Source organism: Dreissena polymorpha, chromosome 11 (assembly GCF_020536995.1).
Source record: "Dreissena polymorpha isolate Duluth1 chromosome 11, UMN_Dpol_1.0, whole genome shotgun sequence".
In the NCBI taxonomy this organism is placed as follows: Eukaryota; Metazoa; Mollusca; class Bivalvia; order Myida; family Dreissenidae; genus Dreissena; species Dreissena polymorpha.
Window position 1 is genome coordinate 55,215,422 of NC_068365.1, and position 24,859 is coordinate 55,240,280.

Below are 24,859 nucleotides of genomic sequence, written 5' to 3' on the forward strand. Positions count from 1 at the left end.
GGATCAAGTAAAAACTAAACAGATTTATCAACAAATTACGCTAATTGAGTTATTTAGAGCAATAATTTGCCTAATTACAACACACATAAAATAAAATGCTCTGGGACTTTGTGTATGATGAGTTTCGGAGTGCGAGAATTCCTATTTGATGAAAAGATAAGAGCTGAATTAATTGGTATAACAAGCGGCAAGCGGGTAATAAAAACGAAATCAGTAAGGTCGTTTACGATTGAACTTGATCTTTTTTTGGCTAACAGGTGATACTTTAAATGCAGAAAAAAAGAAATGTATATGGTGCAAAACAATTGTCGTAATCTGAGCGTCGTTCCAACTGGCTGAAAATTGTGTAATATTGTTCATAGATGTAGAAAAAGACGATGCTTTAAACTATTCTTAACACTTTTTTATTTATCAGGAAAAATAACTGACAATGGTAGACTAGTGTAATTGATTAATAGTTTTCGTTGTGAATGAGTAACAAAACAAATTATAGCCATGGTGGTGGTGGTGGTTGTGGTGGTGGTGGTGGTGGTGGTGGTGGTGGTGGTGGTGGTGGTGGTGGTGGTGGTGGTGGTGGTGGTGGTGGTGGTGGTGGTGGTGGTGGTGGTGGTGGTGGTGGTGGTGGGGGGGGGTGGTGGCGCTGGTGGCGGTGGTGGCGGTGGTGGCGGTGGTGACGGTGGTGACGGTGGTGACGATGGTGACGGTGGTGATGGTGGTGGTGGTCGCGGTGGTCGCGGTGATGGCGGTGTCGTTGGCGCCGGTGATGGTGGTGGTGGTATTTATATGTACGACTGTTTTAAGCGCGTACAAAATCATGTAACACTCCGTCTCCCCTAAAGATTCAGTTTGACACCAAATTGATATATCAAATAATAAAATGGTATGCATGATTATATAAATCACCAAAGTTTGTCTTATAAATTGCCAAGTGGTCGATATGAGACATCGGGATTATTTGTCTATTTGCACAAATTAAAAAAGTCGAATGCAGTATTTACTTATCCTTTATTTGCTTAGTAAAATCCCATATTTGTAGTCAAAGCCACCAAGGAAAAAAACAGCGTGGATACATTGGAGAAAAATATAGGAATATATATTGCACACTGAACAGAGCGTCAATCGGTGATGCACAATCAGGACGATCGCTCATTTCCCAGTGATTTATCAAAGTGGAGTACGCACCATACACCATGTCTTATGTCCTTGCCTATGTTGTGTGAACATTGCGATTTGTGATTAAAAAGTCTAAGCATAGCCCACGTAAATCTAACTCATTAACTCAAATAAAAGGAAACCCATTGAAGTGAATAATGAATTACACAAACACAGCATGTGTGCATTTCACATAAATGAGAAAGGTGCACTTAACTCTACAAATGGAAATCATCCCAATACTTTAAATGTTTAAAAACTATTTCATTCTTATTGTTGATCTTGCAATGTTTATTGTTGGATCATGAAATACATGTCGGGATACGAAGAAATAGACAATTAAACAATTTAGAAAGTTTCATATTCTTGAAATATATTTTGATTACCTTTTTAAGCGCAGTTTATACAAAAATAGCATTGCAAAAATCATATTTTATTTGGGTTTGTTTTTTCTGGAAGAATCGTTTATGGTCAAGCAGTTTACATTACGTTGGTAAATGTTTGACTGTACGCCCATTTTTGTAAACACGTGTGGATTTCCAAGCAATAACACGTCGGGGATGAATCTATAATATACTTTAATGTCACACAATGAACATATGTGACTGTTGATAGGTGATCAGGATTTTCTAGGACATCAACAATTATTGCTTATGTTCACAATTCATTATGTTATTTATAGTAAGGTGTTGCTCATTGTGTTGTTTATTTTCATAAACTTGCATAATTATTAGGAATATTAACTATGACAATTGTCATGTCTTTAGAGATTATTCACTTTGCAAGAAGAGCAAGTCGGTCAATCTGGCCACATAAAGCAATATCAATCCGAGAGCTTATTGAATGGCTGTTTAATTTGCGAAAAGTTACGATCCATGGTTCAAACATTTCGTTTCCATTCACATGTGCGTTTTGCAATTAATTCCTGGTTCTCTAAAGCTTCATATGTAGACAGCTCTGCCATTAAGTACATTGAAACAATCAATTGACCAGAATGCGAAACGTTTCGCACAGCGATACTCTATTTGGAGTAATGGTATAAGCCTGCAATCGCCAGTGTATTCTGTTACTAGAAATTATGCATACCTCTTTTCGATATGTCTGGCTCAAAGTGACTTTTACTGTATGTTAATTGATATAAACCGATGTCCTAAATCTCGTTTCTCATCCGAAGATCGCATATTGACAATAAAAGAATATCTGCAGTTTGGCAAATGAAATGAACGCGCTCGTGTCATTTTTATAGGTCATAGGTATTTGATACATGCTCAACGTTTTGACATTAATGTTTTCATTTAACTGTCTGCATATGTCGATTTGATTGCGACCGTTTAAAGCTCGCTTTTGAATCAGTCAATTACGACTAGGTCATATAAAGTTTCAAACTATTTACAGTATACATGTCGTGTAAGTGAAATATTTCATGGTCTTATGTTTATCTATTTTATTTATGCTCATATATATTGGCGATTGGCAAACATATTGTTCAGTGTGTTTTGGAGCACTCGTGTGTGAATTTATAAAGATGAATTATTAAGTCTACGGTATGTCTGGACCGAATCATCCGATTTGATAGATAGAATGAAACATCGAAGATCAACGCTGTTTTCACATACAGATATCACTACGTATGGTAGTCGTCTAGTCTTGTTTATTTCATGTTTTCAATCGATCTTATAAGCAACACTAACAGAATGTGTCGCGTTTATTGTTGGGATTTTTAGATTGGATATTGCACCGATTGCAGGTATGTCTTTAATCTGTGTGTGTGTTACATCTATATATTATTATATTATCTTTATATTATTATAGTTTTATGTATTGCATATGAACTGTATTTATTGATAAAAAATATATTCATTCATACATGTATTCATTCAGTCATTTATTTATATATGTAGTTATTTATTTATTTACTTCTATGTATTTATTTATTTGTTTATTTATTTATGTATTTATTAATTTATTTTATTTCTTTATTTTTTATTTTTTTTATTTATTTATTTATTTATTTATTTATTATGTTTTATTATTTACTTATAAATAAAACATAATAAATAAAGAAATAAAGAAATAAAAATACTTATTTATATATTTATGTATTTTTTTTTGTTTTACGCTAACTCATATGGTGCATGCAATATGTAGACATCAAAATCATCAACAGATACTTCAACAAGTTCTAGTACTGCTACTACTAATTACAGTCAGATGTGTGTACACACAGTAAGTCCTGGTTCCAATACACCTCACTCACAGACAACCGCTGTGATTAAGTTTTTAACTTACAAAAGAGTTCACACTAAATGAGTCGCGTCATATGAAATATGTCTTGTGTCATATGTCTCAACGTAGTGTGCTCGGGAGCGACCCTATCAGCTTATGAAACCACGCAACCTTGCTCTGGAGCGACCCTATCAGCTTATGAAACCACGCAACCTTGCTTGGGAGCGACCCTATCAGCTTATGAAACCACGCAACCTTGCTCGGGAGAGACCCTATCAGCTTATGAAACCACGCAACCTTGCTCGGGAGCGACCCTATCAGCTTATGAAACCACGCAACCTTGCTCGGGAGCGACCCTATCAGCTTATGAAACCACGCAACCTTGCTCGGGAACGACCCTATCAGCTTATGAATCCACGCAACCTTGCTCGGGAGCGACCCTATCAGCTTATGAAACCACGCAACCTTGCTCGGGAGCGACCCTATCAGCTTATGAAACCACGCAACCTTGCTCGGGAGCGACCCTATCAGCTTATGAATCCACGCAACCTTGCTCGGGAGCGACCCTATCAGCTTATGAAACCACGCAACCTTGCTCGGGAGCGACCCTATCAGCTTATGAAACCACGCAACTTTGCTCGGGAGCGACCCTATCAGCTTATGAAACCACACAACCTTGCTTGGGAGCGACCCTATCAGCTTATGAAACCACGCAACCTTGCTCGGGAGCGACCCTGTCAGCTTATAAAACCACGCAACCTTGCTCGGGAGCGACCCTTTCAGCTAATGAAACCATGCAACCTTGCTCGGAATCGACCCTATCAGCTAATGAAACCACGCAACCTTGCTCGGGAGAGACCCTATCAGCTTATGACACCACGCAACCTTGCTCGGGAGCGACCCTATCAGCTTATGAAACCACGCAACCTTGCTCGGGAGCGACCCTATCAGCTGATGAAACTACGCAACCTTGCTCTGGAGCGACCCTATTAACTAATGAAACCACGCAACCCTGCTCGGGAGCGACCCTATCAGCTAATGAAACCACGCAACCTTGCTCGGGAGCGACCCTATCAGCTAATGAAACCACGCAACCTTGCTCGGAAGCGACCCTATCAGCTAATGAAACCACGCAACCTTGCTCGGGAGCGACCCTATAAACTAATGAAACCACGCAACCTTGCTCGGGAGCGACCCTATCAGCTTATGAAACCACGCAACCTTGCTCGGGAGCGACCCTATCAGCTTATGAAACCACGCAACTTTGCTCGGGAGCGACCCTATCAGCTTATGAAACCACACAACCTTGCTTGGGAGCGACCCTATCAGCTTATGAAACCACGCAACCTTGCTCGGGAGCGACCCTGTCAGCTTATAAAACCACGCAACCTTGCTCGGGAGCGACCCTTTCAGCTAATGAAACCATGCAACCTTGCTCGGAATCGACCCTATCAGCTAATGAAACCACGCAACCTTGCTCGGGAGAGACCCTATCAGCTTATGACACCACGCAACCTTGCTCGGGAGCGACCCTATCAGCTTATGAAACCACGCAACCTTGCTCGGGAGCGACCCTATCAGCTGATGAAACTACGCAACCTTGCTCTGGAGCGACCCTATTAACTAATGAAACCACGCAACCCTGCTCGGGAGCGACCCTATCAGCTAATGAAACCACGCAACCTTGCTCGGGAGCGACCCTATCAGCTAATGAAACCACGCAACCTTGCTCGGAAGCGACCCTATCAGCTAATGAAACCACGCAACCTTGCTCGGGAGCGACCCTATTAACTAATGAAACCACGCAACCTTGCTCGGGAGCGACCCGATTCAGCTTATGAAACCACGCAACCTTGCTCGGGAGCGACCCTATCAGCTTATGAAACCACGCAACTTTGCTCGGGAGCGACCCTATCAGCTTATGAAACCACACAACCTTGCTTGGGAGCGACCCTATCAGCTTATGAAACCACGCAACCTTGCTCGGGAGCGACCCTGTCAGCTTATAAAACCACGCAACCTTGCTCGGGAGCGACCCTTTCAGCTAATGAAACCATGCAACCTTGCTCGGAATCGACCCTATCAGCTAATGAAACCACGCAACCTTGCTCGGGAGAGACCCTATCAGCTTATGACACCACGCAACCTTGCTCGGGAGCGACCCTATCAGCTTATGAAACCACGCAACCTTGCTCGGGAGCGACCCTATCAGCTGATGAAACTACGCAACCTTGCTCTGGAGCGACCCTATTAACTAATGAAACCACGCAACCCTGCTCGGGAGCGACCCTATCAGCTAATGAAACCACGCAACCTTGCTCGGGAGCGACCCTATCAGCTAATGAAACCACGCAACCTTGCTCGGAAGCGACCCTATCAGCTAATGAAACCACGCAACCTTGCTCGGGAGCGACCCTATTAACTAATGAAACCACGCAACCTTGCTCGGGAGCGACCCTATCAGCTTATGAAACCACGCAACCTTGCTCGGGAGCGACCCTATCAGCTTATGAAACCACGCAACCTTGCTCGGGAGCGACCATATCAGCTAATGAAACCACAAAACCTTGCTTCTGAATACAATCCGCGGAACTGCATGTAAGTCGGGAGATACGCTGCTCGCATATGGCACCCATTTGAGCTGGACGCCGGTCATATTGTTGACACAAAATCATTATTCTTGATTCCACCACTTAAGTTTGACAGAAACGAGCCATTCAGAACAGTCCTTGCCTGATGTTGAACTTTGTTATTTTCGATATTCGTTTAGAAATACATCGGTATATTGAGGCTAAGACAAACGAGCAATGTCAGTTGTAATGGTCGTTGTCAATTGGTAAAATATGTCTTTGACTTATTTATAGGGCATATATTGTCATTAATTGTAGCGTAATTTCTAGATATGTAGCCATTTATCGTCGTTCTGATTCAACCATATATCGGTTTACAATATTGAATCCTATAAAGCAAACTATGCCACAGGCAGAAACATATAAAGCTACCAATGGATTTGCTTAAGATGCGATATTTATAACTTTAAATCGTTAATGCAAAATCGTAGATTTTTTTATAGTAATGAATAACAAATGATCAAGATAAAACAAAGAGTACCCATCCCCTGACATTTTCTATAATAAAGAACATGTATTATTAAATATAAGTGTCCATTTTATTTAAAACTTTATCTTTTTAAATGTTTATTTATATAAAAAAAGATCATTTATATATTTCATTTGTTCTTACAATACACATGTTGAGTAAAACATTAATAAATAACATAATGTTTAGCATATATGAGTTTTATAAATTGTTTTATGATTACAATTGGTCGTACTAGGTTAAATAAGACACTTCCATGGTGCATAAGAGTCCTGAGCTGCAAGTGTTGATTTTTTTCTTCTGTCAATTGCGTTTTTTGTTTCCAAAAATACATGAAACGTAGTGGACTTTAACATTTATTCCAATCGACATATTTTATTGATCAATGAAAATTATTTTTGGTATTAAACTTCTTGTTATAAAACTGAAATGTTAACTGCATTTCACGTCTACCATCTCGAAGAATGAATGACAAAATGACAAATTAAACTAGTAAATCTACTCGGCTTCCAATTAATAATATCAAAAATACACAAAGTGAGTTCTTCGATATTTGTGTTGGGTTGAAGACAATTTGTGGCAGACATTATCCCTGAGGTTGGGCACTATTAAAAGATGTGTTTATATCCGTTTTATGAATGCGCCCCGTGTTTGTATAAATGTATTAATAATTATAATTCGAAACAGTTATCAGTTGAATAAAACGTTTCAATTTCGGGGTCATCTTATGAACCCTGACTTGAATTTAAAACGGTTGAAAGCGGTGGTTCAAAATATTAGTGATAATTATGTATATTTCCACACAAAGAACTAATGTGTGGGTTCGAACTTATCACATGAATTGTGCTTAGTTAAGTATTGAATAAAACTTTTAATTCACAATTAAAATTCTAAACAAAATGCTGCACGATAACCTGTCAATCATTTGATGATAAGAAGTTAAACCTTTCTTAGAGCAATAAGCATTTGACAACCACTTTACTAGTATGTGAACAAAGAAATTATAAAGTGATTTAATTTGATTACAGTATCTACATTTAAAATGTGTCCACAAAATAAGATACTTTCTTCTCGCAGCGAATATATGATGGTTTAAACGCTATTCTTGTGATCAACATTTTCATTTTTTCGAAATCCTATACTTTTGAATATTGCTGTGAATATTAATGTGAAAATAACAATAGTTTAATACCACTTATTTAAAGAAAATGTAAAGTATTATCGGTGGTAAACGCTTTATGTAATGTTGTGTTTTTGTGTTAAATTTTGGTGAAAAAAGATATATTACTTTCCTTGCGACACCTTATATGTGACATTAATTAATGTTTTATGATGTTTTACAGATATTGCATGATTTTCATTGACATGCTATTAGAGGTGAACCAATATTTCTCTCCTGAAATTCTGGACATTCATGTGTCCTATATTGCAATTGCGCATTACTTTCACAGAAGATTTATTCCATGTGTAAATCTTAACAAAGATCTGCAAAGTTACACATAAAAAAGATTAAGATTATTGTGTTGCCAATACTGTATGTAATACATCAAACATAAAGACTTATAAAAAGGAATCGTTTGCTATTTTTATCACATGTTATACCTTATTGTCCTTTGAATAATGTTCTTAACCCATTTATGCCTAGCGTCTAGAAAAAAGGCCTTGGCAAACAGCGTAGACCCAGATGAGACGCCGCATGATGCGGCGTCTCATTAGGGTCTACGCTGTTTGCTTAAAGAAATTTTTGTAAGAAATATTCTATATATAGAAATAAATATACTAGACATCCCTAATTTTGGAAATAATTTGATCTAATTTAGAAGGATGGGAGAGTCCACTTAGCATAAATGGGTTAAATATAAGTAGATACGATACGAGTGTATTGGTTACTTATAGATATTCGTCAACTGACTAATGGCATGACTTTCTAGAGATGAGAGTATAAGTTCCAGTCACACTCACTAACGTGGCCAGCAAAGAAAAAAGTAGAATTATAACTCAGTTGAATCATTTTCATGAACGCATCTGTATTTGTTATTGGTTCAAAACATTGTTGTTATTCGTGAATTTATTGTGTTGACATTCTTCCCAAAATGTCATGCACGAAGTAATCAACAAACTTGTGACCGGAATGTCAATACCGCATAGGAAATGTATGAAAACAACATGATAGTATTCGGAAATAAGTCAATTGATTAGTTCCTTTGAGCTTAATATGTCGGAATATGTTCCAGACAGTATTAAGCAACTAGTTTTAGTAATTGCTGTTTTGTTTTTTGTTTTTCTTGTTATTTGAATAAATAATTTAAAGATTATTTTATTTTATTTTAATCTTATAAAAAGTTGCTATTACAGTTCATTATTCATTCAGTTGTTTTACTGTATTTGTTTTGTGCGGAAGTTAATTCTCAACATCTCTAACCGTGACTGCAATACTAATTCATCAAGAGAAAACGATGGGAAAAAACAAAGAGATAAGTAATGGCAAAATATATATTCACCACCAATCTATTTGGCCAAACTACTGAATACCTGTATGTTCTTAATTTTAAATGAAGTCCGACGTTCGAGATCATGAATGAAAACAACTAGAGCAACAAACAATATTGTCAAATTACATAAAGCACATGCATTTCTTTCAATTTCTAAGACCAGCAATGTCGAAAGCCATTTATTATGCAAGCTTGCAGTCATGGTATCAATGTTTTTTTCTGCGAATGATTCAAAGTATTGATCATAAAAGGACAAAGTTCATATATGCTGCCCAATATTTTATTTAAAGCCGAGTCACAATTAATGGATATCTTTCATCTATAAATAAGTCAATTATGTCTTTAACAAATTGAGAGTTATCATGCGTATGTCATAACTCGTTTGTTATTATCTAACCTCGTCATGAAAGCCTCTGGTTCTTATTGAAGACCAGCAATCAACTTAATCGTAGAATGGTTCTGTGTATTTAAAGATGTCCGAATCTGTTATCAGAGGGCATCTCAGCACTTGACGTCGCACGAGTGTATCGAAACGAGTTCATGTGTTTTGTAATGAAATGTGTGGTATATTTGATATGATGAAAGGTATTCAAAATAATACAAATCGTGATGGAAATTTTTCATTGGAACTTACTCAACGAATTATTTACATGTGGACAATATATTTCCATGCGAAGACTGTGTTTGTCGACCGCTTTGTTAATGTCAGCTAATGAAATAGAGCATTTTAACTATGATGTAATTTTTCGCGCCTTTTATTGGACATTTAAACAACTGTAACTATGAAGAAACATTGATATTTTACAACCTGCGCAAATACGCTGCGGGGACAAGATGGCTATTGGTTTAGTCGATTATATTTATGTATTTCATAAACATGTTTCGAAAAAAGTATACACTTTTTTTGTATCCTTATAATTTCACCCCATCACTTACTTTAACAATTAACGGTGCAATTATAGTATCTGCCAGAAATATACCGATTGTTACATTTACTTGCTTTTGGGACATTAAGGATCGTTATTAAATGTTTTCGTAGACTTCCTAATTTTTATCAGAATGTTAGGACTGCACATTTTCATGTTCATGCCACACAAATGTTATCAATCAGCTTTTTAATAATTCAAACAGTGTGTATGCATACATTTTATTCTATTTCCGAAGACATCATTTCAGGCTTAATTAAATTGAATGCTTTAGTGATTAAACATAATGTGCCTCTGTATGTTGAGTTTATGTTTGTTAGTACGACATACTTAACTCGTATATTTGCTTTTCACCAACACTAGTGACAATAATCACAGTGTGAACGATGCGTATGTTCGTATAAATGTTAAAGTGCAACTCGTGTTCATGGTTATAATTGAATTCAACTGGTTTTGTAGTTACTAATGCATTACTTTGTATATGTACTGTAAACATTATTAGCAAAATACCGTGCATAGGACAATAGGCTATCTCGTGATCGGAATACCAACCTCACATGGGAAATAGGAGGAATCAACAGCAGAGGATGTTGGGAAATAAGACAATTACTCAAAAACGAAGGCATTCCTGGCTTGCAGAGTAGTGTGATGTGTGATTCGTCTATACTATTACAGATATGCAAAAAAAATATTTGTCTCGCCTTTTTGTTTGGACCATTATTGTTTTATTTCATCAAGTGATTTAAGGTCTCTCTTATTAGCAATGACAGTTTATAGGGGATGTGCCTTTTTTAAACTGGTTGCGAATTGTTCTTTGTTGTTTGTGTAAAATTCTGTTTCAGAATTAATGCTAAGATATTGCGCATATATAGTGTTGTTTGCAATGCCTCAAAAACAGAAAGAATTTTTGTCCGAATACAATTATTGTTATCGTCCAAAAACTTATGATATAATTATGTGTTATAGTTCCGTATTCGCTTCGTATGTTTTGCTCACGACTTAGGTCATCAATATTGTAATTAATCACAAACGGTCAAGTTCACGTTAGACCTTTTTTATCCTATATATGTATGCATATACGGAAAAGTACTATCGACAACATACGTATGAACTGTCCTTTTTACAAAACAGGTTTCGTCGTTATGTCAGAGCAATACATTATCCAATATCAAAAGATAAAATATTAGTGTATGTCTGGTTTAAACAAAGCAGTAGTCCACTCAGTATAAGAAAATGTAAACACAGACATTTATTAGTGTATGTGACATCCACCTTTACGGTGACATATGATGACACATGATGCGAACAAAAGAAAATAGTCCGTACATTTCCATCTCAACAGCTAGTTTTGAAAATAAAAATATAATGAAACTCAAGATCAACGATCATAAAGAAATCAAAAGAAAGCAATACACGGGTTTAGGTTTTAATGATTATCTGAAAGTACAAAAGTTGAAGCCTGAATGCGAGTATTCATGTTTAAGTTGTTATTTATTTCACACACGTAGCAATATCTATATAATACAAACAAAGATAACAAATATATGTTTATGACCAATATGGATACTAATCTACCACTTACATCCCACTTTATTCAACACAGAGTTTGTGTTTCACCAATAATGGCGTCTGGTTTGTTAGCAGCAGACAAAAGCAGTGACAGTTTTCTTGTTCATAATAATAACCGATTTCTCCGCATAACGACTATCTCTTGAGTTTCCAAGCAAAGCATAACGTATAAATGAAAGATGCTATAAAATATTATTGATGAAAAGCAACTTACAGATGTGTTGATGAATATTTTACTTAAAGATCGTAGAAAGAATATTTCTGGTCAATTTTCTTATTCATAATGTTATCTCAAAAAAAGTACTTCCAATTTTATTACTATAACGACAATCAGCAATAAATAAAACATTGTGTTCATACATGTTATAACCGATGGGCAAGGCTTGAAAAACAAGACAATAAAGTGGCGTACACATAGAAACCTGACCACAACTAATACAAAAACTAATAAATCATGGCTGTGTGCAACGAATTCAGAGCGGTGTTTATTCGTAATGGGACACGTCATATGACTACTCTACTTTGTAAGCGAGTATTTAATATTATTGTTCGACTTCTGCTATTACGATTCTTCCAATGTTTCTGTATACATTATTTAAGGAAAACAGCTTTAAAACATTGCGTTTAAGTGTGTGTTGTTTTATAAGTCGTGTTTTGTTTATTTGTGACAATATATTTTTCAACTGCGTTTTTGTAGTGTGTTGTTGTGTGATTTGTTTTTTGTTGTTTTTTTACTTTTTCTGAAGTGTATACTTGATATATAAAGATTAAATTAAGTAAAAAGAATTGTTATAATCCCTTACTTCGAAAAGAAGATTGATAAACTGTGTGACACTGAAGAAGATATGTACATTGAAAAACATTCTCGCCACTATCAAGACGAATTGATTAAGACCGAAAAACTGGATAAAGCACGGGCAGTGGCCTGTTGAGCTAAAATAAAGGGTTTATGTCAATGTACATAGTTGTGTTGTTGTTTTTAACGGTCCGGCTAAATTTTCTCCGGAGTAGTAGTAGTAGTAGTAGTAGTAGTAGTAGTAGTAGTAGTAGTAGTAGTAGTAGTAGTAGTAGTAGTAGTAGTAGTAGTAGTAGTAGTAGTAGTAGTAGTAGTAGTAGTAGTAGAAGCAGTAGCAGTAGTAGTAGTAGTAGAAGTAGTAGTAGTAGTAGTTGTAGTAGTAGTAGTAGTAGTAGTAGTAGTAGTAGTAGTAGTAGTAGTAGTAGTAGTAGTAGTAGTAGTAGTAGTAGTAGTAGTAGTAGTAGTAGTAGTAGTAGTAGTAGTAGTAGTAGTAGTAGTAGTAGTAGTAGAAGTAGTAGTAGTAGTAGTAGTAGGAGTAGTGGTAATAATAATAGTAGTAGTAGGAGTAGTGGCAATAGTTAGAAGTAGTAGTAGTAAAAAAACAAAAATAAATACAGCAATAATTATTCAGTTTTACTTTGAAATATAGGTAAAACAATACTAAAGGTACTCATAGTTTTACTGTAAATTTACGACTGTTTTAAGCATGTAAAAGGCATGTTGCACTCCGTCTCGACTAAAGATTAAGTTGGACACCAAATTGATATATCAAATAATACAATGTTATGCAGGATTATATAAATCACCAAAGTTTGTCTTACAAATTGCCCAGTGGTTGATATAAGACATCGGGCTAATTTTTCTATTTGCACAAATTAAGAAAGTCGAATGTGATATTTACTTATCCTTTATTTGCTTAGTGATCAATCAAAGTTGAGTACGCATCATGCACCAATTGTCTTATATCCTTGCCTATGTTGTGTGAACATTGCGATTTGTGATTAAAAAGTCTAAGGTTTGGTCCCACGTGCATCGAACTATTAAACTTAAATAAAAGAAAACACGTTGAAGTGAATAATGAATTACACAAACACTGCATGTGTGCATTTCACATAAAAGGTGCACTTAACTCTACAAATGGAAATCACTTCGATACTTTGAATTTTAAAAATATATTTAATTTATGGTTGATATTGCAATGTTTATTGTTGTGTCATAAAATACACGTCGGGATACGAAAAAATAGACAATTAAACAATTTGGAAGTGTCATATTCTTGAAATATATTTTGATTACCTTTTTAAGCGGAGTTTATAATAAAACAGCATTGAAAAATGCCATACCCTGTTTTCAATGTAATATAACCATTACATATATTTTTTTCTTACACATGTGTAATATACTTTTTAAGCGTTTTTATCGGCTTTTTTTTCGTTTATTGACCAATCGCATTTTGTTAATTTGCTAAAATGACGTTGCAACGTCAAATGCTCATTTAAAAGCATGTGATAAAAAAGATCTGACACTCGTTGTCATATCATACCATATTTTATTAAACTCGTCCAGGAAATTTGTTAGTAAGTTCGCCAAAGGCTCGCTTACTAACAAAATTCCTGAACTCGTTTTATAAAATATGGTTTGATATGACAACTCGTGCCAGATCCTATATATATTATATAGTATTATTTATTAAATATCAAATTTATTTATTTATCAATTTATTATTTAATGTATTTATTTATTAAATAATTAATGTATTCACTTATTCATTCATTAATTCATTTATTTATTTGTTTATTTATTTATGTATTTATTTATTGTAATTTGATTATTTATTTATTTTACGCGCAATTAGATGATGTATCAAATATGCAGACATCAAAATCATATACCACAACTGGTTATATTACTGATACTACTAATAACAGTTAGCTGTGTGTGCCCTAGTTTCATTACACATTACTCACAAATTAAGTAAATAAAATACCAACGCGTTCACACTAAATGCGTCTCGTCATGTGTCATATGTCTCAGCGTGCTCGGGAGCGACCCTATCAGCTTATGAAACCACACAACCTTGCTTCTGATGACAATCCGCGGAACTGCAGGTTAGTCGGGAGATACGCTGCTCGCATATGCCCCCCCCCCCCTTTTGAGCTGGACGCCGGTCATATTGTTAACACAAAATCATTCTTCTTGATTCCACCACTTACGTTTGACAAGAATGAGCCATTCAGAACAGTCATTGCCGGATGTTGAACTTTGTTATTTTCGATATTTGTTTAGAAATACATCGGTATATTGAGGCTAAGATAAACGAGCAATGTCAGTTGTAATGGTCGTTGTCAATTGGTTAAATATATCTTTGACTTATTTAAAGGGCATATATTGTCAGTAATTGTAGCGTAGTTTCTAGATATGTGGCCATGTATCGTCGTTCTGGTTCGATCACATATCGGTTTACAATATTGAATCCTATAAAGCAAACCATGCCACAGGCAGAAAAAAAAAGCTCCCAATTGATTTGCTTAAGATGCGATATTCATAACTTTAAATCGTGAATGCGAAATCGTATAGTTTTTTTTACAATAAATAAAGTTATGAACATTTAAAAACTTATCAAGTTAAAACAAAACGTACACACCCCTGACATTTTCTATAACACGGAACATGTATTATAAAATATATTTTGTCAATTTTATTTAAAACTAAATTTTTATTGCTTTTAATGTTTATTTATCATGTATATGTTTCATAAGTTCTTATAATTCACGTGGTTAGTAAAACATAAATGAATAAAATAATGCTTACGAGTCCCGAATTGAAAGTTTGTTTTTTTCTTCCGTCAATTTTATTTGTTTCCAAAAATACATGAAACGTAGTGGACTTTGACATTTATTCCAACCAATTTGGTTTATTGATCAATGAAACTTCTTTTTGGTATTACACTTCTCTTTATAAAACTGAAATGTAAATTTCATGTCTACCTTCTCAAAGAATGAATGACAGAAAAGACTATTTAAACTAGTGAATTAAAGAGGCCTCGTATTGATTACAACAAAGGTACACAAAATAAGGTCTTCGATGTTTGTGTTGGGTTGAAAACAATGTCTGAATTTGTGGCACACATTATCACTAAGTTTGGACAGTGAATAATCACTTTTATTTTAATATTTTTACATCCGTTGTATGAATACGCCCCTTGTTTAGTTTAGGTTAAGTTAAGGTTGTTTGTATTAATGTATTTATAATTATCAGCAGTATTTCCCCATATGATCAATTGTTATTTCCAATTAATGTTAAGTGGTCAAGCGGCGTGGTTTCTTGTCGAAGAAAATTCAAGATATCTCTACCAGTGATTACAATAGCAAGGCCTCAAGAAGAAAAAAAACACTCCATGGGGAAATACATCGAAATAATACAATAAGATTTACCACCCAAACTCCGAACACTGGATGCTTGTAAATTCTTTTTTCTTCATTAAGTCCGACATTCGAGATCATACATGATAAAAGTATGCCAATATACAGCGTGATAGCGACACTAAAGAATACCGTATCAAAACGGTTCAGGGGTTTTATCTTTGCTTTTGACATTTAAATAGGGTACTATTATTAGTTAAGGTATATCAACAATAATAGTCAATACATTAATGGTCGTGTTGTCAACGATGTAGATTTAGTTAACTACGAGCCTAAACTGAGATATGATTTAATTTTTTTTTTCTGATGCAGTGAAAATCAAAGTGATACTTTTTGTAATATGTATATGTTGAATATCATTAATGTATTGTTGATTGATATATTGATAAAAATTATTTCATGTTGTCTGAGCTTACAAACGAGTTCTTGAAATCAATATGGCATTTGTTCCTTGGTGTAACATTGATTTTGCCTGTTGATGACAACAGTAAAGAGATCATAATTATTTCTTTGAACAAAATGCAAATGTACCAACGGAACTTACGGAAGCAATATAAGATGCGAGAAAATGTGACTATTTGCAAATAAGTAAGGTATGCATAAACACTAAATACGTATGTTTTCTTTGATTTAGATAGTAATCGACTCGGGATTCTTAACACATTCACGTGCAAATCGTCATACGTAATAACAATACAGTACTTAGGTCATGTTGATGACGTGCTTGTGAAATATGCGGATAGTAATTATATGTATAATAATTTAACACTACAATTTCGTCGAATATACTATTACATTTGATAGATATTAGGATTATCAGTGTATTTTTGTAGTTTATTTACTGGTGTGTGTTTATTTTTGTATACACTAAACATTTATTCAACATATACTACATTATTAATCATTGTCCACACAATACATTTGGCTAATATTGAACAAAATGCCCTTAAATGACTCGATTATATGCTAACCAGAGTAACACCTTGCGAAAATGACAGGTTTATATATGATGCTGTGGAATTTGATTATCGGAGACATTGATCATGAAGAATGGTGGATAGGTGTGGCGTATACAATAAATGATGTAAAATGCAGCAAAGACATTAATATTTTTTATCATTTCGAATGATAATTATTCTTAATCCTCTTCTTTGTGCATGGGAGGTTCACCAGAGCACGCCATCGGCCACGATCTTGGGCCGTCTCACCATGCCAATCTGGATTTTGGAGTTCTGCTTGAAAGTGTCGCTTCCATGTGAACAACGGACGACGTCTTTTTCAAGCTCCTTGTGGGTTTCAATCCAAGAAAGTACCAATGATCATATATAAAGTCAGTATCAATAAAGATAATATGTAACGGCCTTAGAAATAAACGTTTCTTAACTCGAAACAGAAAATACCATACGTTACAAATGTGTATCTACTCTCATTAAAATTGAACAAAGAAATACTAAGGTGAGATGATTAGCTTCCGTTTGTTTACAAATATTTATTTTAGCTCCTACAACTCATTTGAAACGATCTGGAGTGTGTTTCCTGGCTCTAGAAGCAGAACTTGGTATCTAAAGAATGGCGGACACCTTATCCACTACGCCATGGCTATCTTTTATTGGTGATATGCGTGTTTTTATGGTTTACGACGAATCGTGGAATCCCCCAAGGACAACGCTGCTCACGACCCTGTTTAGAGACGCAAAGACGTGGCAGCTATTATATTATGATGCCATTAGCTAGATTCAACAAACCAAGTCTGTGCTGTTGCTGTAAAATTTGGCTGTCTAATGGGAATGGCTTCTGCTGTCTTGATAATGCATTCGATATACTCATGTTCATATTTGATTTCAGCCATTTAACTGTTCAACTATGTTCTGACTAGCGTACTTGGTATTTTTAATATAAATTACCCTTTTTTTTATTTAACATCACTTTTACCAAGTTGCAATTATTAAAATATCGCTCTTACTTTCGAAAACGATACAATATGACACGTGTCTTTCATAAGCTGCTAATGTCCACCACAATCAATAACGTTTTGAAACATACATGGTAATAACGTCACAGTGTCATCGGAAGACGAAAATTCCCTTATGTTGTTGACTATACTTTTACAAGCCGAACCACAATAAATGCAACACTTTGATCCGTAAATAAGTCAATGGTGTCTTAAACAAATTGAGTGTAGCCCTTGTATGTCATAAGTCGTTTGTTTCTGTCTTATCCTGTCATGAAAGCATCTCGTTCTTATTTAAAACTAGTCATCAATAATTATGAATTCACTCTTTTTAAGATCTTGTTTCTTTCCAGTTTTCAACACATGGGAAAAGCATATAATGACATGACCTTAGCAAATAGTATCCGAATGAGATGCATTGACAATATCAAATCAAACTTTTGACAAATGTTTTCGTTTTCCAGAAGATTTCAAGTGGTACATATTAATTAACTTACGCTCATAAGACACAGAATACTACCTCTAGGTTGTAATGACGTTCTGTGGGTATTATATCTCCGTCTAATAAATGTGAATTAATGTTCAGATATGGTTCGGAAAAGATTAAAACTTTAAGTATCTCCTTAACAATATATATTAAAAAACATTTACTTGCTTTGGTGATATAAAGGATCCTTATTGAACATATGCGTTTGTTAGCATATATTATCCGTTACAATAAAAACACTTGAAACCATATAAACATAAATAAAATGACTGATAACATTTTATTTTTGAGCTTAAACCATCATTAATTCGCTGCGAGAAGAAAGTCTTTTATTTAATGGATACATCTTTAATGTAAATGCTGTCCTCAAAGTCAAATACTGTATCATTACTTTGTTCACATACCAGTAAAGTGGTTGTCTCAAGTCCATTGCTTTTCATGAAAGGTTTCACTTCTTATCATCACGGTTATCGTGAAGCATTTTGTGTTAGAATTCAAAATATGAAATATATCACTTATTCAATACTTTACCAAGCACAGTTCGTGTAAAAAGTTCCTACCCACAAATTTGTTTTCATGCGGATATATACCTGATGTTTGTTATTATTAGCATTTGTATATTGAACCAACGCGTTTAACGGTTTTAAATTCGAGGCGAGGTTTATTAGATGACCCCGAAATTAAAACGTTTTATTCGAAACAGTTACGGGATGTTTTCATGCAAACGCCATGCTTGTGATACATTTTCATTTTCTCGAAATCTGTACAAATAATATATAAATATAAATGTAATGTGAAAATAACAATGGTTTAATTTAACTTATTTTAGAGAATTTAAAGTATAATGGGTGTAAACGCTTTATTTAACGGTGTTTTTTTGTGTTAAATTTTGGTGAAAAAAAGTATACTACGTTCCTTGTGACACCTTCTTTGTGACATTAATTTATCTTTTTTGAAGTTTTACAATAATTGCATGTAATTCATTGACTTCATATGAGAGATGAACAAATATTTATCGCCTGAAATTTATATTTATTTCTTAAAATTCATTTTCCTATATTGACATTGCGCATTACTTTCATTCAAGATTTATTCCATTTGTAAATATTAACAAAAATCTGCAAAGTTTCACACAAAAAAGATTAAGATTATTGTGTTGCGAATACATCAAACATAACGAATTATAAAAATGAATCGTTTGATATTGTTATCACATGTTATATCTTATTGTCCGTAGAATAATCTTCTAAAACATAAGTAGATACGATACGAGCGTATTGGTTATTTACAGATATTTTTCGATTGACCTATTGCATCACTTTCTAAAGATGACAGGATAAGTTCCAGTCACACTCACTAACTTGTTAAGCAAAGAAAACAATCAAATTGTAAATCAGTTGAATCATTTTTATGAACGCATCTGTATTTGCAATTGGTTCAAAACATTGTTGTAATTCGTTTATTTATTGTGTTGACATTCTTCCCAAACTGTCGTGCACGAAATAATCAACTAACTTGTGACCGGAATGCCAAAACCGCATGGGAAATGTAAGAAAACAACATGATGGTATTCGGAAATCAGTGAATTTATTTCTACCTTTGAGAATTCAATGGGTCGGAATATGTGGTAGACAGTATTTAGCAACTGGTTTTGATATAGCTGTTTAAACAAGTGCTGTTTTGTTTTTGTTTTTCTGGCTATTTGAATAAATCATAACCAGAACTAATATTTTTCAAATCTAACAAAAATTTACCATTACAGTACATTATTCATTTAATTGTTTTACTGTATTTTTTGTGCGGAAGTTAATACTCAGCATCTTTAACCGTGACTGCAATGTTAATACTCAGCATCTCTAACCGTGACTGCAATAATTATGCCTCAAGAGAAAACGAAGGGAAGAAACAAAAGGATAAGTATCGGCAAAATATATATCCACCACCAATCTCATTGAACTAACGTATGAATACCTATATTTTCTTAATTTTAACTGAAGTCCGACGTTCGAGATCATTAATGAAATCAACTAGAGCAAAAACAATATGCTAAAATTACATAAAGCACATGTCTTTCTTTCAATTTCCAAGGCCAGTAATATCAATAGCCATTTATTTGGCAAACTTGCAAAATAGTATCGACGTTTTTTATGTGAATGTTCATTTCGAGTTTTAATTATAGAAAGACAAAGTTCATATATGCAGTCCAGTATATTATTCAAAGCCGAGCCACAATTAATGGAAATCTTTCATCTATAAATAAGTCAACGATGTCTTTAACAAATTGAATTTTACTGTCATGGTTGCATATAGATCACCAGCTATTTTCTCGCTATTCATACACTTATTATACTCATGCCAATTATGGCTTAATGTAACAAGCCTTTTCTCATTACAAATTAATGTACGCATGTGTACAAATATATCTCTAATAATCCACACCCACGCAAACGTGTCCTGATAGGAAAAACATATACACTGACATTCTTTTTCTCAAAATGCTCCTAAATAGTTTCTTGTGTGTCGTACAATGTTGTTGGATCTCTATAGTCTTAATGCGATCATGTGATATTCATCCAAACCCAGGACCTACTTCGTCTGATCAATCTGTTGATACAGATGCAAGCAGTTCCACTTCCATCTGGTATTCTTCATCTGCAAGCCACATTAGTTTTGTTCATTACAATATACAAAGTCTAATGCACAAAATAGATCTTCTTTACACAGGTTTACGCGACTTTTATATAATTGGCTTTACTGAAACATGGCTCAATAGCTCTATACCATCTACTGATCTCCTATTTGATGGCTTCCACCAACCAATTCGTAAGGATCGCCCATCAGATTCTTATGGTGGCGTTGCTATCTATAATAATGAAAGTATTGTTTTCAAACGCAGACATGATCTTGAAGTAAATAACGTAGAATGTATATGGATTGAAGTTTTTCCCTCAAAACATAAATCCATTATTTTTGGAGTGTTCTATAGGCCGTCTTGTGCGGATAGATCATATATGATTTCCATTATTGATAAGGGTCTAATTGGAATGATTATGTAGTCCCGACAGCCTAAGGCGTTTTCTTTAAACGGATTGGATTTATTAGACTTACATAGTTTAATTTACATTATATGACATAACTCACAAATGTAGCTTCAATATTAGTTGCCATAATCGCTACTCTTGATCATGATTGCGGTAAATTATCAAAATAATCAATATGTTCTCGCTGTCAATTTCTAACTGAAAAAACAGCTGATTTAAAATTTAAAAAATATATATCCAGCTGTATTTTGAACAGCCATCTAATGTTTATGTATACTTAATGTTTTAGTACGTCCTCATTGCAAGTTATTTAAAATACATCAAATGGAAGCAATTGTGTCCGTTTATGTCTAATCATATTCGCAGTTGACGTACAACAAATAATCATGATCGTGTGTTTGATTGAAGCGTTGTTGTTGTTTTTTCAACACATGGTAAACACAGCGTCAGAACACATGGCAGAAAACGTGTCTGCTTGTGATACCAAAGCCAATAACCGTGTTATGTCTGGCAAAAAAACATGTTACTTGCCTAGAGCAAGATTCCATATAGTATGTTTTATAGACTAGATCTGATGAGTAACTTTATTAACTACTGAATAAATTAAGTATTTCTTAAAAATACCTATTGTTTTAAAACAACATTAGCATGAATATACAGCAACTCCCAACACGGAATCCTTCAGTTCATAATTGTGTGAAATCAATCTTCAAAAACTAAATAATAACTATGAAAACAAACACTTTCGCTGATGTAACGGACTACATAATACCTTATTTAGTACATAAACAGCATGCCGTGCAAAAATATTTGCCATTTATGCCAATGACTTAAGTTGAAGTCAATCTTTAATCTATAATCATCTTAAAGATACCGCGACCTTGGCCAATAAAAAATGTCCACAGGGAAATTATCAGAGGAGAAATTTTTGTAATTCTCCGATAATTTGTTATTTAAAGCAAATGGCATATTTCCTACACAACACATGGCACAAATACATACATATCACCATTTAACATCAAACAATGATCAAAGAGAGTGTTACAGCATCGGAATGGTCATTGACAGTATCGGGGGTTTAGATCGGAATAAAAGATTGGCAAAAAACACGAATAGTAATTTACAACAACTACTGGGCGTGATATTTGTATTTAAAGTTTATTATTGGCAACATATACGGCTTTGAACGTGTTTCGCAACTGTTCAACTAATTTGGGGGAAATGAAGGTGGTTGCTGCTGTTTTTTCTTCGCCTTAAACTCGCCTCTTATACAGAAAATGCAATAAAAATATATGTATTTTTATTCCGCTTGTTTGTTCCAATATTTTGGCACCCAAATACGTAGCAAATAAGATCGCCTAATGAAAACAGGCGAACTGTAACCTGCATAGAACTACATGTAATGATTGACGGTTTGAATATAAATACAAAACATCCATTTTCATCAGAACTTTACGATATTTTATGTGAAATATTATTCAACTCGTAGTCACAAAATTAAAAATTGATTTATGCACATAACATTGTTAAGATATTCGTTAGGAAATGACTGAAAAGTAAACGTAACTCGGTTTTTCCTCCTGACCAACGTGTCCTCTTTTTACATTCTAAATATAAGACAAAATGCAAATAAAGGTATATATTCAAGTACGTAAATAGGAAATACATCAATATATAATACCGAGTACCGAAGAAAGTGTTCTACCTTACAAGATTATGATGATTAACATGCGATGCTTCAAAACGGATGAAAATAAACTAAATAAGTAACAAATTATGTTAATATCAATATGATGACTCGTGGGTTTGGTAATAAGAACAATATGGCTATCTTAACCAATAGTTGTTAAGTTCTGAGCAAGGTAAAAAACATATATGGTATATGAAATAATATGAATATAACGCGATACAAAACTCACATTAAGCAACAGATTATTCAGTTAAAAGTAAATACAATACGCTTAATAATACATTTAATTTTATCAAATTATTCAGTAGTGTGGTAGCGAAATAATGGACGCAATATCAAACATGAGTTTGTGTGTACGTGTTTATATTATATTGCCATCAATGCAACAAGTTTCACTTCAATATCAACAATTTTGACTACCGGTACGTACTTTGTATTGTGTAAAAAGGTTATAAAAACAATGTTTAACACTGATTTTGTGTGTGGTTGACATAAAGTTGTCAATGTGTGTTTCTGGATACTCTCTGTGGACTGGAGTTAAAGTGCTGGCTTTAACATGACGTCATAGCAATAAGTTTTTATATACTTATCAAAAGGATAAATATACTATAAGTTAATGTCTGGTTTGATAAATGACAATGTATCAAGGCTCTTATCATTTGTTTTATATCAGATTTAGCATAAATGCTGTATATACATTACAGTAAACATACGTTACATTGATATGAAGAACGCTTGTATTCAGTGAATTTCTGTCGCGTAAATAACGTTTGGAGAAAGTAACTGAATTCAATATTTTCTCAAAGAAATTCCCAATTGTCAAATAAAAGTAACTGCTTTATAACAGCATGCGCACTGTTTATAGACAAATGTATTGGTTGTTGCAAAGAATCAGGAATGAGTACACTCTGGGACATCCGGCGGGTTTGAATATCAATAGTATATATAAGTCGCGTTCTGAGAAAACTGGGCATAATTCATGTGCGTAAAGTGTGGACAGCACAGGCTAATCTGGAACGACACTTTACGCACATGCATTTAACCCAGTTTTCTCAGAACGCGACTCATTTGCTCATTTCATTGTATTTGTAATTTATAGACGCAATACTAGCAAGTGTTAATAAAATGGTGTAAATGAAGTGTATGCCCAAGTATTTAGCTGAAATTAATTATTTCACCTTGATGACAACGCTTAATTAAGGTGTTATATTAGACGGTCATTCGCTGGCGTGCATAATAGTCTTTTTAGTTACTTATGTCTATCACGGACAATCAATGCATTATTAAATGTAACCTTTTTTTAAATGAACAATGAACTGTGTGCTTGTATTTCATAATCATTAAAGATTATTAACGGTATGTTACATTGTCGAGCATTGTCATTCACTCCCTTACACCGTAACTTATTGAATAATAACGAATATATGATTGTTTTTGTTGGCATCACACTGCCTTAATTGGACATCATGTCATATAATTGTCAAAGAGAAAAAAGAATCTTATTTCATGTCTGGTTTGAATAATGACGCTGTCCCAAAAATTTGGTTTATAACGAAAAATGATTAGATATGACTGTTGTATTTTATTTACAGTACAGCAAACAGACGTTACATTTCTATAAACACGCATGTTCTCACAAACATTTCAAAGACTTAAGTCAGTACGTTTCCACTTGACAGTTTAAATTACCTAGATGATTTTTACAGTGTGTTTTTTAATTCTTCATAAAACTAATATTTAAAGAATAATTATTTGAAAGCACCACATTTCAAAGATTATAAGACTAATTCCCAATATTATATATAGTACAATATATTTGCTGATTACGGTGTTTGTATAGCCTAAAGATTTTATACTATCAAGTAATATATTTTGAGCATGAATAACACGGATGCCCATTCAATTGAAAAAAACAAATATTTAACTTTAATATCAAAGCAAGGAGACATGTGACGGACATTCGCAAGCCTGCATACCATTTGGCTTATTTACTTATTTTCATCGAGGA

General features: G+C 34.2%; 2 protein-coding genes across 2 annotated transcripts; both read left to right on the forward strand.

Moving 5' to 3' along the window:
* Positions 1–694: 694 nt before the first annotated feature.
* LOC127849855 (zinc finger protein 182-like) lies at positions 695–4,371 on the forward strand. Its single transcript, XM_052382607.1, has 2 exons — positions 695–775; positions 3,508–4,371. The coding sequence occupies exons 1-2, from the start codon at positions 695–697 to the stop codon at positions 4,369–4,371; spliced, it is 945 nt and encodes a 314-aa protein (XP_052238567.1).
* Positions 4,372–4,374: 3 nt separating this feature from the next.
* LOC127849856 (uncharacterized) lies at positions 4,375–5,001 on the forward strand. Its single transcript, XM_052382608.1, has one exon. It carries the CDS (start codon positions 4,375–4,377, stop codon positions 4,999–5,001), a length of 627 nt encoding a protein of 208 aa, XP_052238568.1.
* The last annotated feature ends 19,858 nt before the right edge of the window (positions 5,002–24,859 follow it).